Consider the following 13,189-nt stretch of genomic DNA (forward strand, 5'->3'; position numbering starts at 1 on the left):
TTCCTCCTCCTCTCTTCCTCTTCCTCCTGTCTCCTTTGGGTCAGGAAGATATTCCCCCCCTGGAGGCACACACACACACACACACACCAAGGCTTAGCTGGAGGCACAGAGCGTGGAGCGTCCCAGAGGCTGCAGTCAAAGGAGCTGGGGGTGGGGTCTGGATTCAAATCCGGCCACCGGTGGCCGTTGAGGGAAAGGAGATTTTGGCATTTCTTGGGAGAGGAGACCAAGTCCCACCCTCCTCCCTTTTGCCCCCTCCTCCCCCGTTTCAGGATTTGGGTGTCCCTAAGCCCCAAAGGGGGACCGAGGGAAATAGGGTTTCCTGTTTAATCAGGGGGCTGGACTAGAAGACCTTGGAGGTCCCTTCCGGCTCTGTTATTCTGCGAGGCAGAAGCTCTGTTCCGATCTTCACCGCCTCCCCCAAGGGTGCCTCATGGAAGGAGAGAAGTGGCCCCCAAAGGACCCTTTTTTGTCCCTTCAGACTTCCTTCCATTTCATGTGTGAGTGTGTCTGTGTGTGTATGTGTGTGTGTCACAAAGCCCTGGGGAGGGGGCTCTTCGAAGCCCGTCATATCTTGGAGCCCAAACAAGAGACCCCACGAGAGGAAGAACCCCGCCCTCTTTGTGACTGTGCTTTGAGATAATACTGAGGACTAGAAACTTGGGGAGGTGAGGTGAGGTGTAATTACTTCTCCACCCTCATCGCGTCCGCAGACAATCGCCCGGCCGCCTTGTTTAGGGTGACTCGCTCCCTTCTTAATCAGGAGGTGAGGGAGGATCCCTTGCAGGGTCGTGCCGAGGAGTTTGGTCAACATCTGTCGGATAAAATCGCTCGGATTCGGACCGGTTTGGACTCCAGCTGGGCAGAGTCTGACGATCAGGACACGGGCGGTCTTGTCAATGTTATCTGGGAGGAGTTCGATTCTGTGACCCCTGATGAAGTGGACAGGATTATGGGGAAGCTGAGTTCCACCACATGCTTATTGGACCCGTGCCCTTCTTGGCTGGTTTACGCAGCTAGGGAGAGGACACGAGGCTGGCTCCAGGCGGTTATATCTGCTTCTTTGAGTGAGGGTTATTTCCCCACCGTCTTGAAGGAGGCGGTGGTGAGACCTCTCCTCAAGAAGCCTGCCTTGGACCCAGCTGTATTGAACAACTTCCGTCCAGTCTCCAACCTTCGCTTTCTTGCGAAGGTTGTTGAGAGTGTGGTGGCGCATCAGCTCCCTCTGGTCCTGGATGAAGCGGATTATCTGGACCCTTACCAATCGGGTTTCAGGCCCGGGCACAGCACGGAGACGGCATTGGTCGCTCTGGTGAATGATCTCTGGAGGGCTCGGGATAGGGGGTATTCCTCTGTCCTAGTCCTATTAGACCTCTCGGCGGCTTTTGATACCATCGACCATGGTATCCTGCTGCAGCGTCTCAGGGGATTGGGAGTGGGAGGCACGGTTTTTCAGTGGTTCTCCTCCTATCTCCTGGGACGCTCGCAGTCGGTGTTGGCAGGGGGGCAGAGGTCGACCCCTAGGACTCTCGCTTGTGGAGTTCCTCAGGGGTCGGTCCTCTCGCCTCTCCTGTTCAACATCTATATGAAGCCGCTGGGTGAGATCATTCGTGGTTTTGGAGTTGGGTATCATCAATATGCTGATGATACCCAACTTTTTATTTCGACCCCAAACCACCCCAGTGATGCCCTCGCTGTGATGTCCCGTTGCCTGGAGGCGGTTCGGGTCTGGATGGGGAGGAACAGACTTCAACTCAACCCTGACAAGACTGAGTGGCTGTACATTCCGGCTTCCCAAGACACCTGGGATGTTCCACCTCTTTCTATGGGGGGTGAGCTTTTACCCCCTGTGGATAGGGCTCGCAACTTGGGAGTCCTCCTAGATTCACGACTCACTTTGGAGGATCACATAGTGGCCGTGACTAGGGGGGCTTTTGCCCAGGTTCGCCTGGTGCGCCAGTTGCGGCCCTATCTGGGTCGGGAGGCCTTGTGTACGGTCACTCATGCGCTCGTGACCTCTCGCCTAGACTACTGTAACGCTCTCTACATGGGACTTCCCTTGAAGACTACTCGGAGGCTCCAACTGGTACAGAACGCGGCCGCGAGAGTTGTCTTGGGAGTTTCCCGGTACTCCCATGTTACACCTTTGCTCCGTGAGCTGCATTGGTTGCCAGTTGTCTTCCGGGTAAGGTTCAAGGTTTTGGTTATGATCTTTAAGTCCCTACATGGCATGGGTCCGCGATACCTCGAGGACCACCTGCTGCCGGCGTCGACTCCCCTCCGCCCTGTGCGCGCCCACAGAGAGGGCCTCCTCAGGGTGCCTCCTGTCAAGGAATGTTGACTGGTGGCCCCCAGGGGGAGGTCCTTCTCTGTGGGTGCTCCGGCGTTATGGAATCAACTGCCGGTCGAGCTCCGGATGGCATCAGACCTCCGATCCTTCCGTCGCGGGTTGAAGACCCATTTATTTGAACTAGCGGGTCTGGCCTGATGGGGGTACTTGGGTTTTTTATTGGTTTGTTTTAGTATTCTGGTTTTAACTTGGGCATTAATTTAATTATTTTTTAATGTTTGTATTGGTGTTTATATTTATGCCCTGTGAACCGCCCTGAGTCCCTTTGGGAGAAGGGCGGTATAAAAATCTCAATAAATTAAATTAAAATTAAATTAAATTAAATTGGGGAGCAAGTTGGATCAGCCACACCTGACTCTTGAGGCCTTTGGAGGGGGCATCCCTAGGCCTCCCCACAGAAGGAGCAGAGTGGAAGGGGGGGCAGTCCCGAGTCTCACCTGGACCGGCTGGGGGGGCCCCAGGGCGGTGGGGGAGGCAGCCGACGGGTCCAGCAGGCCGGGCGAGATGTGGGGGGAGCCAGCTCTGTCCCAGGGCAGGGGGGCACTCACTCCCAGCGAGGTGATCAAGCTGCAAAAGGAAACAACGGGGGTCAGCGGGAAACGGGGTGGGGGTGGGGGCAGAGACCCCCCCAGAGACCCTCCCCCTCCCGGTCCTTACTCTGTGCAGCGTGTGATCACCAGGCTGGGCTTGGTGGGCTTGGTGGGGGCCCCTCCCTCGGTGGGGGCCTCAATGGCGCAGGAGAGCTGGTAACTGGAAGAGGGGAGAAGACGAGGGTGTGAATCAGAAAGGGGGAGATGGACAGGCAGCGGGGGTGACGCTAGGCCCAGCCCCTTCCCCCTTCCAGAGACCCCCCGCACCCACCTCTGGTCCTCGCTGAGGGGGGGCAGGCTCCGCAACCATCGTTGGAGGGTCCAGTCGGGGGCCAGGGCGTAGTTGCGGCACTTGGCCTGCAGGAGGCGCAGACGGGTGAGGGTCTCAAACTCCTGCCGGGAAGGAAGGAGGAGAGGAGAGGGGATCGGAGGGGGAGTCCTTCTGGTGGGAGGGGGCAAAGGGGGTCCCCTACTACTACTACTCCACCCGCCTGGGCACCTTACCTTGCGGTGCTTCTCGAAGTTGATGTAGCCGCTGGTCTGCAGAGGGAAGCGAGGGGGGCTCAGTCAGACCCCAGACCCAGCCCGACACCCCGACACACACACATGCACACTCCCCCCACCCATTTCGGAGAAAGGCTGGGAGGCCCACAGGTCACTGCCTGCCCCCCACTCACCAGGGAGCTGAACCAGTCAGCTGAGCCCCACCACCTGCACAACACACACACACACACACACACACACACAGATCTAGGCTGGGTAGCAAATGGGCCAGTTGGGTGAAGCTACAATTGTGTCAGAAAGACAACACAATTTGAGGACCCCTGAGGTGTCTGACTGGCAAATGTCCCCCCCCACACACACACACACATCTTCCTCTGGAATTCCCCCCGCCCCCCAGTGCAAACTCTGCCTGTCGCTTGCTTTCCACCCAAAGTTAACTCTTCCCCGGTTGAACTGCCGTCTCCACAGAGCTGTTCAAAAAACAAGGGAGAGACACTGAAGCCCAAAAGGAGGGGGGGGTCCCAAAGACCTTCCAACCGGCCCTCCTCTTCTCCCATAATCCACAGCACCGTCCAAGGTGGGGGGGCGGGGGTCTGGCAGGCTGATGCAACGCTGCAGACACACACACACACACACACACATATCTAGGCTTGCCATGTTTGGCTTAGGTCCACAAGGCAACCCTCATGCTTCGGGCGCCCAACAGGTGTGCCAGCTGTGCTGCTGATGCCCTCCCTCCCCGGGCTGCAAACCCCTCCCTCAACCCCCAAAGCCCCCCCCCCTTGCTGGGGGTGGGGAGCCCCAAAGACCCTGGCTGGCTCTGACCTGCAAACGGGTGGGGGTGGCTGCATCCAACATCACCAGGTCCTTCAGGAAGGTGCCCAGGTAGGGGATCACGCCCTGCAGAGACACCCCCAGGTTGAGGACAACTCAGCCACCCCGCCCCCTCCCCAATACCAGCCCCCCCCTTTACCGTTGGGCGCTGCTCCTGCAGCCTCCGCTGATGCCTCCGCTGGGGCAGCTCGGCCCCTCCCACCGCCGCTCCAGGGCCGCCTTCCTGGGGGTGGCACAAAAGGGAAAGAGCTGGGGGGGGACAGGAGAGGGAGGGAGGGAGGAGCCCCCGGCGGCCCCCGAAAACCCACAGGAGCCCCTGTAATGCAGCACTGAAATGGGGAGGGGGGGCACGGCAAACGTCCAGCTTACGTCCCGCCATCCAGCCCAGCCTTGAGGGCCTGGGACCCGTCACCCCCTGCTAGAATGCAACCGGGAATGATGGGAGTTGGAATCCAAGGAGGGCGGGAGGCACCCGTGTCAGGGACTGGGGCTGGGAAGGGGCTCGCACAATCCGTCAAGCTAGGAGGATATTTTCCTTTCTTCCAGAAAACGGGCATCAAGACGGAGACAGATTCATATTTATATATGATTTATCCGTAAGAGTCTCGGTACGTACGTAGCATACGTGTTGTATATGGCATGCTTAGTGTGTGTGTTATGTGTGTGCACACTTTGGAGAGCAGGCAGCAGAATTCCACTGTCAACATGGGCTGGTGTGCCCAGAGTAAAAAAAATGTCAGTAAAGGTTATATTATCTATCGCCTAAACCAGGGGTAGGCAACCTTGGCTCTTTTATGGCTCGTGGACTTCAACTCCCAGAATTCCTGAGCCAGCATGGCTCAGCTTGGAAACCTCTCCCTTTTCCCTCAGCCTGGCTGGCTCAGGAATTCTGGGAGTTGAAGTCCACCAGTCATAAAGCGGCCTAGGCCTGGGGTAGGCAACCTTGGCTCTTTTATGACTCGTGGACTTCAACTCCCAGAATTCCTGAGCCAGCATGGCTCAGTTTGGAAACCTCTCCCATTCCCCTCAGCATGGCTGGCTCAGGAATTCTGGGAGTCGAAGTCCACGAGTCATAAAGCGGCCTAGCCCTAGGCCAGGGGTAGGCAACCTTGGCTCTTTTATGACTCGTGGACTTCAACTCCCAGAATTCCTGAGCCGGCATGGCTCAGTTTGGAAACCTCTCCCTTTCCCCTCAGCATGGCTGGCTCAGGAATTCTGGGAGTTGAAGTCCACGAGTCATAAAAGAGCCAAGGTGGCTACCCCTGGCCCTAAACACAGGCTTCAAAGCCCCGTTTAGCCAAATGCGCACAAACACAACAGCCCCCCCGCAAAGCTGCTCTCTCTATCCTCCTTCCCCCCCCTACACCCCACTCTTCACCCCAAAGAGATGCAGATTTGGGGCGCTGAGCCCGGCTGTTTCTTTATGCAAGGGGTCGCACCGGTAGCGGCACGAATGGGCTCTGTTGCCTGCTACGTACAGCAGAGGTCCCCGACCCCTGGGGGCCGTGGACCCCCACTGGTCTGGGGCACGTGCAGAAACCAGTCTCTGTAAACAAGCGAAGGGACCCTCTGTGAGATGCAGGCAACACCCAAAATCAACACAAACAAACACACACACACACACACACACCGGTCTGTGGAAACACCCTCTTTCCACGGAACCAGCTCCCTGATGCCCAGAAGGTTGAAAGCCGCTGACACAGGATGAAATCCTGGGAACTGGATCAGAGTTTATTAAACGCCAGACAAACAACCAAGCAGGAAACAACCCCCAAGCCAAGGTTAGGTTAGTCACTGTGGTGAAATGGGTAGAATAGAACAGAACAGGACAGGACAGGACAGAAGATAGGATAGCATAGCACAGCGTAGAAAATAGAACAGAATATAGAATGGAATGGAATGGAATAGAAGGAATGAAAGAATAGAATAGAATAGAATAGAATAGAATAGAATAGAATAGGAATAGAATAGAATAGAATAGAATAGAATAGAATAGAATAGAATAGAATAGAATAGAATAGAATAGAATAGAATAGAATAGAATAGAATAGAATAGAATAGAATAGAATAGAATAGAATAGGGGCTGGAAGGGACCTTGGAGGTCTTCTAGTCCAGCCCTCTGCTCAAGCAGCAGAACCTATACCGTCTCAGACAAGTGACCGTCCAGCCTCTTCTTTCAAATCTCCAGTTACGGAGTGCCCACAAATTCTGGAGGCAACTTCTGTTCCACCGGTTGATCGTCCTCACCGTCAGGAAATTTCTCCTTAATTCCAGGTTGCTTTTCTCTTTGGTCAGTTTCCAACCGTTGTTTCTCCTCCTTCGCTCTGGTGTTTTGGTGAACAACCTGCCCCCCCTCTTCTTCCTTGTGGCAGCCCCTCAAATACTGGAAATCTGCTATCGTCTCTCCCGTTTCTTCTTTTCTTTAGACTGGCCAAGCCCAAGTCCTGCAGTCCTTCTCCGTATGTTTAAGCCTCCATGTCACTGCACTTTTTTTTTGTTCGTCAGAAAAGTTCATTTCTAACTGTACATTTCCCCTGCTCTCTGCACCTGTTGTGATAACTTATCTGGTAACCATAGTAAATCCCATATGACTAGTTATGTTATGGTTTCAGTCTGTTTAGTGCGCATGTCTAGAAAAAGTTCTCACAGTTTTTTTCTTTATTGTCTTTCACCTTTGCTGTTACTGTCTGTTACGTTAGGATGTAGTCAGCTAGCTCTCTTTATAATATATATTTAGTTTTTTATATTTTTGTAATTAAAAGGTATTTAGTAAGATTATGCGTGTTTTTTTTATTACCCTCCTTCATGCACATCATGCACCCTCTGAAGCATGGTCCTTTGCCCTCTACAAAGGTGATTTATACCTTGACATTTTGGTAGCAGAGGATGGTTTGATTTATGTTTTAGAGATGCATGTTTCTGCGGCTGTTATCAGTTAGTTAGTGCTAGCGAGGCAGCGGTGATTAACTGCTGAAACATGTCAGGAAGGAAGCCACGGCTGAAAAGGAGTCTGTCTGTGGGGCATCTCCCTTCAACTTTAAGAACTCCGATCGCTTCAGCCACACGCCTTGGAGAAGACGCACCTGCTCCTGTCCACGATGCAAGGTCAGTCACTCCTTTTTCTACTTTTCCAAGCTCCCTGGCAGCTGCTTTTGAAAATGTTCACACTCCAGGGGCTCAAGATGAATTTCAAAGGCTTGGAGCGAAACCTAAAGTTCAGCCAAAGAAAATTCCTTCTGCTCCTTCAAGCCCCAAACAAACTATGCGAGATAGGGCTATGCAAGGCTACTGTGAACAAATTGGGGTATTTGAAAAGCGTTTGCAGCAGGCAAAGGAATATGTGTCAATGGTTCAGCAATATGAGAGGAATTATGAGCAAGAACCGGCCATATTGCCACACCCATAAGAAGAAGCCATATTGCCTCCTTCTTTCCCAAAGCCAAAGTCACGCCCATCATTGAGTGTCATGCCAGACGAATGGGAACCGGAGGCTCCTATGTCACATGATTATGGGCTGTCCCAAAGGCCATACAGAGCCACAGTGATGCCTGAAGCAAACGTTATAGCACCATCTACTGGTGAAGCTGCATTAAGACATGAATTGGAGCTCTCACTCTCGCAACTGTCCATGCAGGAATCTTTGCTCAGAGATACAAGATTTCTGCTGTTATCTGAGGCTCCAGCCCATGATGGTGCTAGGGTTCCTGTTACTATTGCTCTCCTGTTAATATTGCTTCTATGCAAGTCCCTCTACCTGGCAGAACACAGCCATATTTAACCCACATGCAATTGCCACCGGGTTCTTATATGTGAAGGCCAGTGTTATCTGCAGGTTATGCTACTACACCAGCCCCAGCGCCAGCGCCTCCTGCTGGCCAGGGTGGAATAGCAGCTCAAAGACAGTCACAGCCAGCACCGATACTACCGGCAGCTTCAATGCAACTGCCGCATGTCCAGGCACAGGCACATACGCCACTGGTGCCCCCTGCAGGTTATGGTCGGATTGCACAACCTGCACAGCCAGTACCTCAATTGTATATTCCTCATCAAACACCTTCTATTGTACCACTGGCTGGTGACTCAAAATCAAAGAAGTCAGGACAGAATTACAGGGCATGGGTCAGTGAGGTTGGACTTTTGCTACGCAGAGAGGGTACTCACATGATGGTGTTTAATCCTCCTGCCCAGCCATGGACTCCTGACATATGGGACTTGGATAATAGAGCATGCACAACATTATTGATGTCAATGGACACTGAATTGCAGCTCACGTTTTCACAAGATGCAACTGCCCAACAAATTTGGACTCAGTTAGAGACATGTTATCGGCCTACGTCCATTGAGTCTACATGTTTGCTTTTCTCCGAGTTCCATGGTTCCAGATTAAAACCTGGTGAGCATATTGGAGAACACTTAACTAAAATGAAAGGAATAAGAAAAGAACTGGGTGAAAGAGGCTATCCTATTGATGACTTTCAAATGATCAGCATTATCATCAATTCTTTGAATCATGAGTGGAAAGATGCTATTTCCAAGATCAATCAAGTGCCTATTGCTCAACGCACAGTGGATCATGTATGCAGAATTTTAGCCGAAGAAGAGGCACTTATGCAAGCCGCGTCACATTTAAGGGAACCACCTGCATCAAGAGCTCCAGCGAGGCGTCCCTTCCGTGGAAGGACCTACGTTCCAAGGATGCCAAGATGCTACATCTGCAATCGTGTGGGACATGCCATACCTTGACAGGCCTTGGATCCTCTCGGTTGCTCTTCTCTGAATTTTTTCCTGAACTCTCAACGTCTTTTTTGTGTTTCATTTTATAAACAATTAACTAATTTTATAAACAAACAAATCAATCCCCACGGAGAAAACACCACAACTGTTAGGGCAAGTTACCGTAGGCAACATGGAAATGGAGACTCACGAGAGTCGATTTACATATTTCCTTTATCTATGAGCCAGCAGTGTGCTGCAGCTACCAAAAAAGCCAACACAGTGCTAGGCTGCATTAACAGAGGGATAGAAACAAGATCACGTGAAGTACTAATACCACTTTACAATGCTTTGGTAAGGCCACACCTGGAATACTGCATCCAGTTTTGGTCACCACGATGTAAAAAAGATGTCGAAACTCTAGAACAGGGATGTCAAACTCAATTTCATTGAGGGCCGCATCAGCATTGTGGTTGCCCTCAAGGGGCCGGGTGGGTATGGCCAGGGTGGGCGTGGCCTACTGGGTGGGCGTGGCTAGAGTGCGTATGGCCCACTGGGTGGGCGTGGCCAGCTCCACATCGTTCACATCAAGGGTACCTATGGGGGCCTGGGCAGGAGTGGGACAGATCTGAGGGTCTCTGGCAGAAGGAGGGTCTCTGGGCCAGGGCCAAGGCAGTGGGGGCCGTTCCCTCACTGTTTCCACGATGGCTTCGCGGGCCGCATGAAACCACTTCGCGGGCCGGATCTGGCCCCTGGGCCTTGTGTTTGACATGTCTGGTATAGGGTTTCCTGCCTTAGCAAGGGGTTGGACTAGATGACCTCCAAGGTCCCTTCCAACTTCTTCTTCTTCTTCTTCTTCTTCTTCTTCTTCTTCTTCTTCTTCTTCTTCTTCTTCTTTTTCTTTTTCTTCTTCTTTTTCTTTTTCTTTCTTCTTTCTTCTTTTTCTTTTTCTTTCTTTTTCTTTTCCTCTCTTTCTTCTTCTTTTTCTTCTTCTTCTTCTTCTTCTTCTTCTTCTTCTTCTTCTTCTTTTTCTTTTTCTTTTTCTTTTTCTTTTTTTTCTTTTTCTTTTTCTTTTTCTTTTTCTTTTTCTTTTTCTTTTTCTTTTTCTTTTTCTTCTTCTTCTTCTTCTTCTTATTATTATTATTATTATTGCGTTTCAGTTTGGGGGAGAAACCCCTGCAGTCAATTCCAAGACTCTCTGACTCTTTGCCTAACCCCCCAAAAATATCAATTTTGACTGAAGAAATTCCTCGGATGGGTAACAAAATGCTTCTCGGTTTAACGAACTTTGGTCCAGTCGCCCAGATTTAGACTTTTGAGATATTTTGGCCTGGATGACCGAGCCTTCATTCACACGTCACCTACAGGAATTTAGCCAAGCAGCTGAGGTTTTTCTCCATGGGAATTGATTTATTTGTTTATAAAATTTCTATAGCAACCATCTCACAGAAGCGACTAACCTACCTTTCTTGGTTAGGCCAATTGTTTCCTGCTTGGTCGTTTGTCTGGTGTTAATCCCTGTTTATCTGGGCGTTGGCTGTTTGGAAGGGATCTTTTTTGGGGGTATTTTTATTTTATTTTTATTTTTATTTTGGGTATTTAGCTTTCCTGCTGTCTCTTCTGAATGGCGAGCGAACACGTTTTATCTCCGTGCGACTGTTGGGGGCCAATTTGTCGGAATGCCAACCTTGCAGGAATTCCCTGCGTTTTTTAGATTTAGCTTGTTCTAGGATGCCTATAAATGCGTGTGTGCGCGGGTATATGCACAATTCTGTATTTACTGATTTATTTTTGTCATATTTATGCAGTGTACACTGGGGTGGTGGTGATCTTTCTGAGAGCTGCATGCAACAAAATTTCATTTTGACGGACGCCGATTGGTGTACATTCGAAGTGGCTATAAATTTATTATTCTTATTCTGAATATTATATTGTATCATTAATTAGTTGATGTAGATGTTGAGAATTCAAATAGATAAGAGGTGTATCCTGAACGTTAGATCTGTGATGAATTGTGATAAAGGGAATTGGGGTCGTTTAAAATTTGGAAATTATAAATATTAAACGTTAAGTTTAAATATTAATGGAAAATTAAATATTGGGAAAAACACGTCAGGTCATTGACTGTCTAAAAAGATTGAATGTTAAAACAGCTAGGATATATATAAACTAAAAATTATTGATAAACGTAAGCAAGTTATCTTTTATTTAATTGATATAATTAGAACGGTATTAATTTAAGTAAAGGTAAAGGTTCCCCCGCACATGCATGCTAGTCGTTTCTGACTCTAGGGGCCGGTGCTCATCTCTGTTTCAAAGCTGAAGAGCCAGCGCTTGTCCAAGGACGTCTCCGTGGTCATGTGGCCGGCATGACTAGACGCCAAAGGCGCACAGAACGCTGGTACCTTCCCACCGTAGTGGTCCCTATTTTTCTACTTGCACTTTTACATACTTCCGAACTGCTAGGTTGGCAGAAGCTGGGATGAATAACAGGCGCTCACTCTGTTACGTGGCACCCGGGATTCGACCTGCCAAATTGCCGATCTTCTGATCGACAAGCTCAGCATCCTAACCCACTGAGCCACCGCGTCCCTTATTAATTTAAATATGAGATGGTAAATACCAATGGGAAAAGAGAGGAAACATTTAATGTAATAGTTTGAGATTTGTACTAAGGATATTTGTATGTTATTGAATTATTGACCAACTCAGCCGCCACATTGCTTTTCAAATATTGAAATATGCCAGCATCAAGTTCCCTTCATCCAGTGCGCTCCCACAGGGAGGGTCTTCTCAGGGTGCCGCCAGTAAAAGAGTGCCGGCGGATAACACCAAGGGGGAGGGCCTTCTCAGTGGGTGCGCCTGCCCTCTGGAACCAGCTGCCCGTGGAGCTTAGGACTGCCCCCGACCTTCGCTCATTTCGCCGGGACCTGAAGACCTGGCTCTTCGAGCTTTCTGTCCCAGGCTGAGAATTTTAATTGGGGTTTTTATTTTTTTTAGGGATTGATTTAATCTTTTTTTTTATTGTTTTTAACTTTTGTATCGATCTTTGTTTTAAATACCCTGTAAACCGCCCTGAGTCCTTCGGGAAAGGGCGGTATATAAATCCAATAAAATAAATAAATAAAATAAATAAATAAATGTAAAACTAAAAAATCAATAAAAATTTTTTTAAAAGAGTTATTATTCTATATGGTCAGGTCTGTCCACAGGCTAAGAGATTGAGGAGTTTTCATTGTGTCTTTTGATTGCCACTTGATGCTCATGTTCAGGCCTTTATTGAGCCTTGGTGGAGTAGTGGGCTAATGCCTCCTTAAGGTAACACCAGCTGCCTGCAATTAGTGCAGGTTCGAGTCCCACCAGGCTCAAGGTTGACTCAGCCTTCCATCCTTCCGAGGTAGGTAAAATGAGGACCCAGATTGTTGGGGGCAATTAAGCTGACTTTGTAATAATGCCGCTTGGGGGGGGGAAAGCTCTAATAAGCAGGCATATACATAGAATGAAGGCTATTGCTAAGCACATTGATTTGTGCTTTAAATTGTAAGCCGCCCTGAGTCTTCGGAGAAGGGCGGGATATAAATGGGATTAAAATTAAATTAAAAAATGGATACACACACTTGCAGGTCTTCTGCCTGTTTGTCCTACATAAGGGGTGTCAAACTGCCAGCCTACGGGCCAGATGCATCACACCAAAACCGTGCCCACCCCTTTGCCGGCAATGGGAAAACGTCGCGACACGTCACATGACGTTTGTGAGTTTGACACTCCTGTCCTACACAGTGGCTGTTCCCATCCTTGCACTGTACGTTGTAGATGGCTCCCGTTTTTTCCTCGGGCTGCTGGATGTTTTTTGAATTATTTAATGGGTTTTATTTGCTTTATGTGTTATGATGATGCCATGCCGTTGCAGCCGTCTTTTTTGTTTCCAGGATATTTTCAACGTACGGCAACGTTACTCTTTTCATAGCTCATGCGGCGGTTGTTTCGTAGGGGTGTTGAATAGCCAGGCACCTTTTGATAAAGGTGTGCGCGTAGCCCTTTTGCTGGAAAACGGCGGTCCGTTTCATTTTTGTATTTGTGTTCTTGGTTGCCGCCGTGTGTTTGTGCTTGTCCGAATAATGTTCTTATGAAGTCTCTCTGGTGGGGTTGAGTTGTTAATTTGTTACAAAATTCCTTGGAAACAAAAAGACCCACACG

General features: G+C 49.7%; 1 protein-coding gene across 1 annotated transcript in view; it reads right to left on the reverse strand.

Annotated features, from left to right (window-relative positions):
- Nucleotides 1-13,189, reverse strand: part of RGL2 (ral guanine nucleotide dissociation stimulator like 2) — a gene marked incomplete at its 5' end in the record, with an annotated part of 29,193 nt that overhangs the window by 8,768 nt on the left and 7,236 nt on the right. Inside the window, 6 exons of the mRNA XM_081319225.1 lie at nt 2,788-2,917; nt 3,008-3,100; nt 3,212-3,333; nt 3,445-3,480; nt 4,270-4,344; nt 4,418-4,501. Of these exons, the coding sequence (XP_081175351.1) occupies nt 2,788-2,917; nt 3,008-3,100; nt 3,212-3,333; nt 3,445-3,480; nt 4,270-4,344; nt 4,418-4,501 (540 nt within the window). The remainder of the gene's footprint in view (nt 1-2,787; nt 2,918-3,007; nt 3,101-3,211; nt 3,334-3,444; nt 3,481-4,269; nt 4,345-4,417; nt 4,502-13,189) is intronic.

This window comes from Vipera berus (assembly GCF_964194415.1).
Source record: "Vipera berus genome assembly, chromosome: 2".
Lineage (NCBI taxonomy): Eukaryota > Metazoa > Chordata > Lepidosauria > Squamata > Viperidae > Vipera > Vipera berus.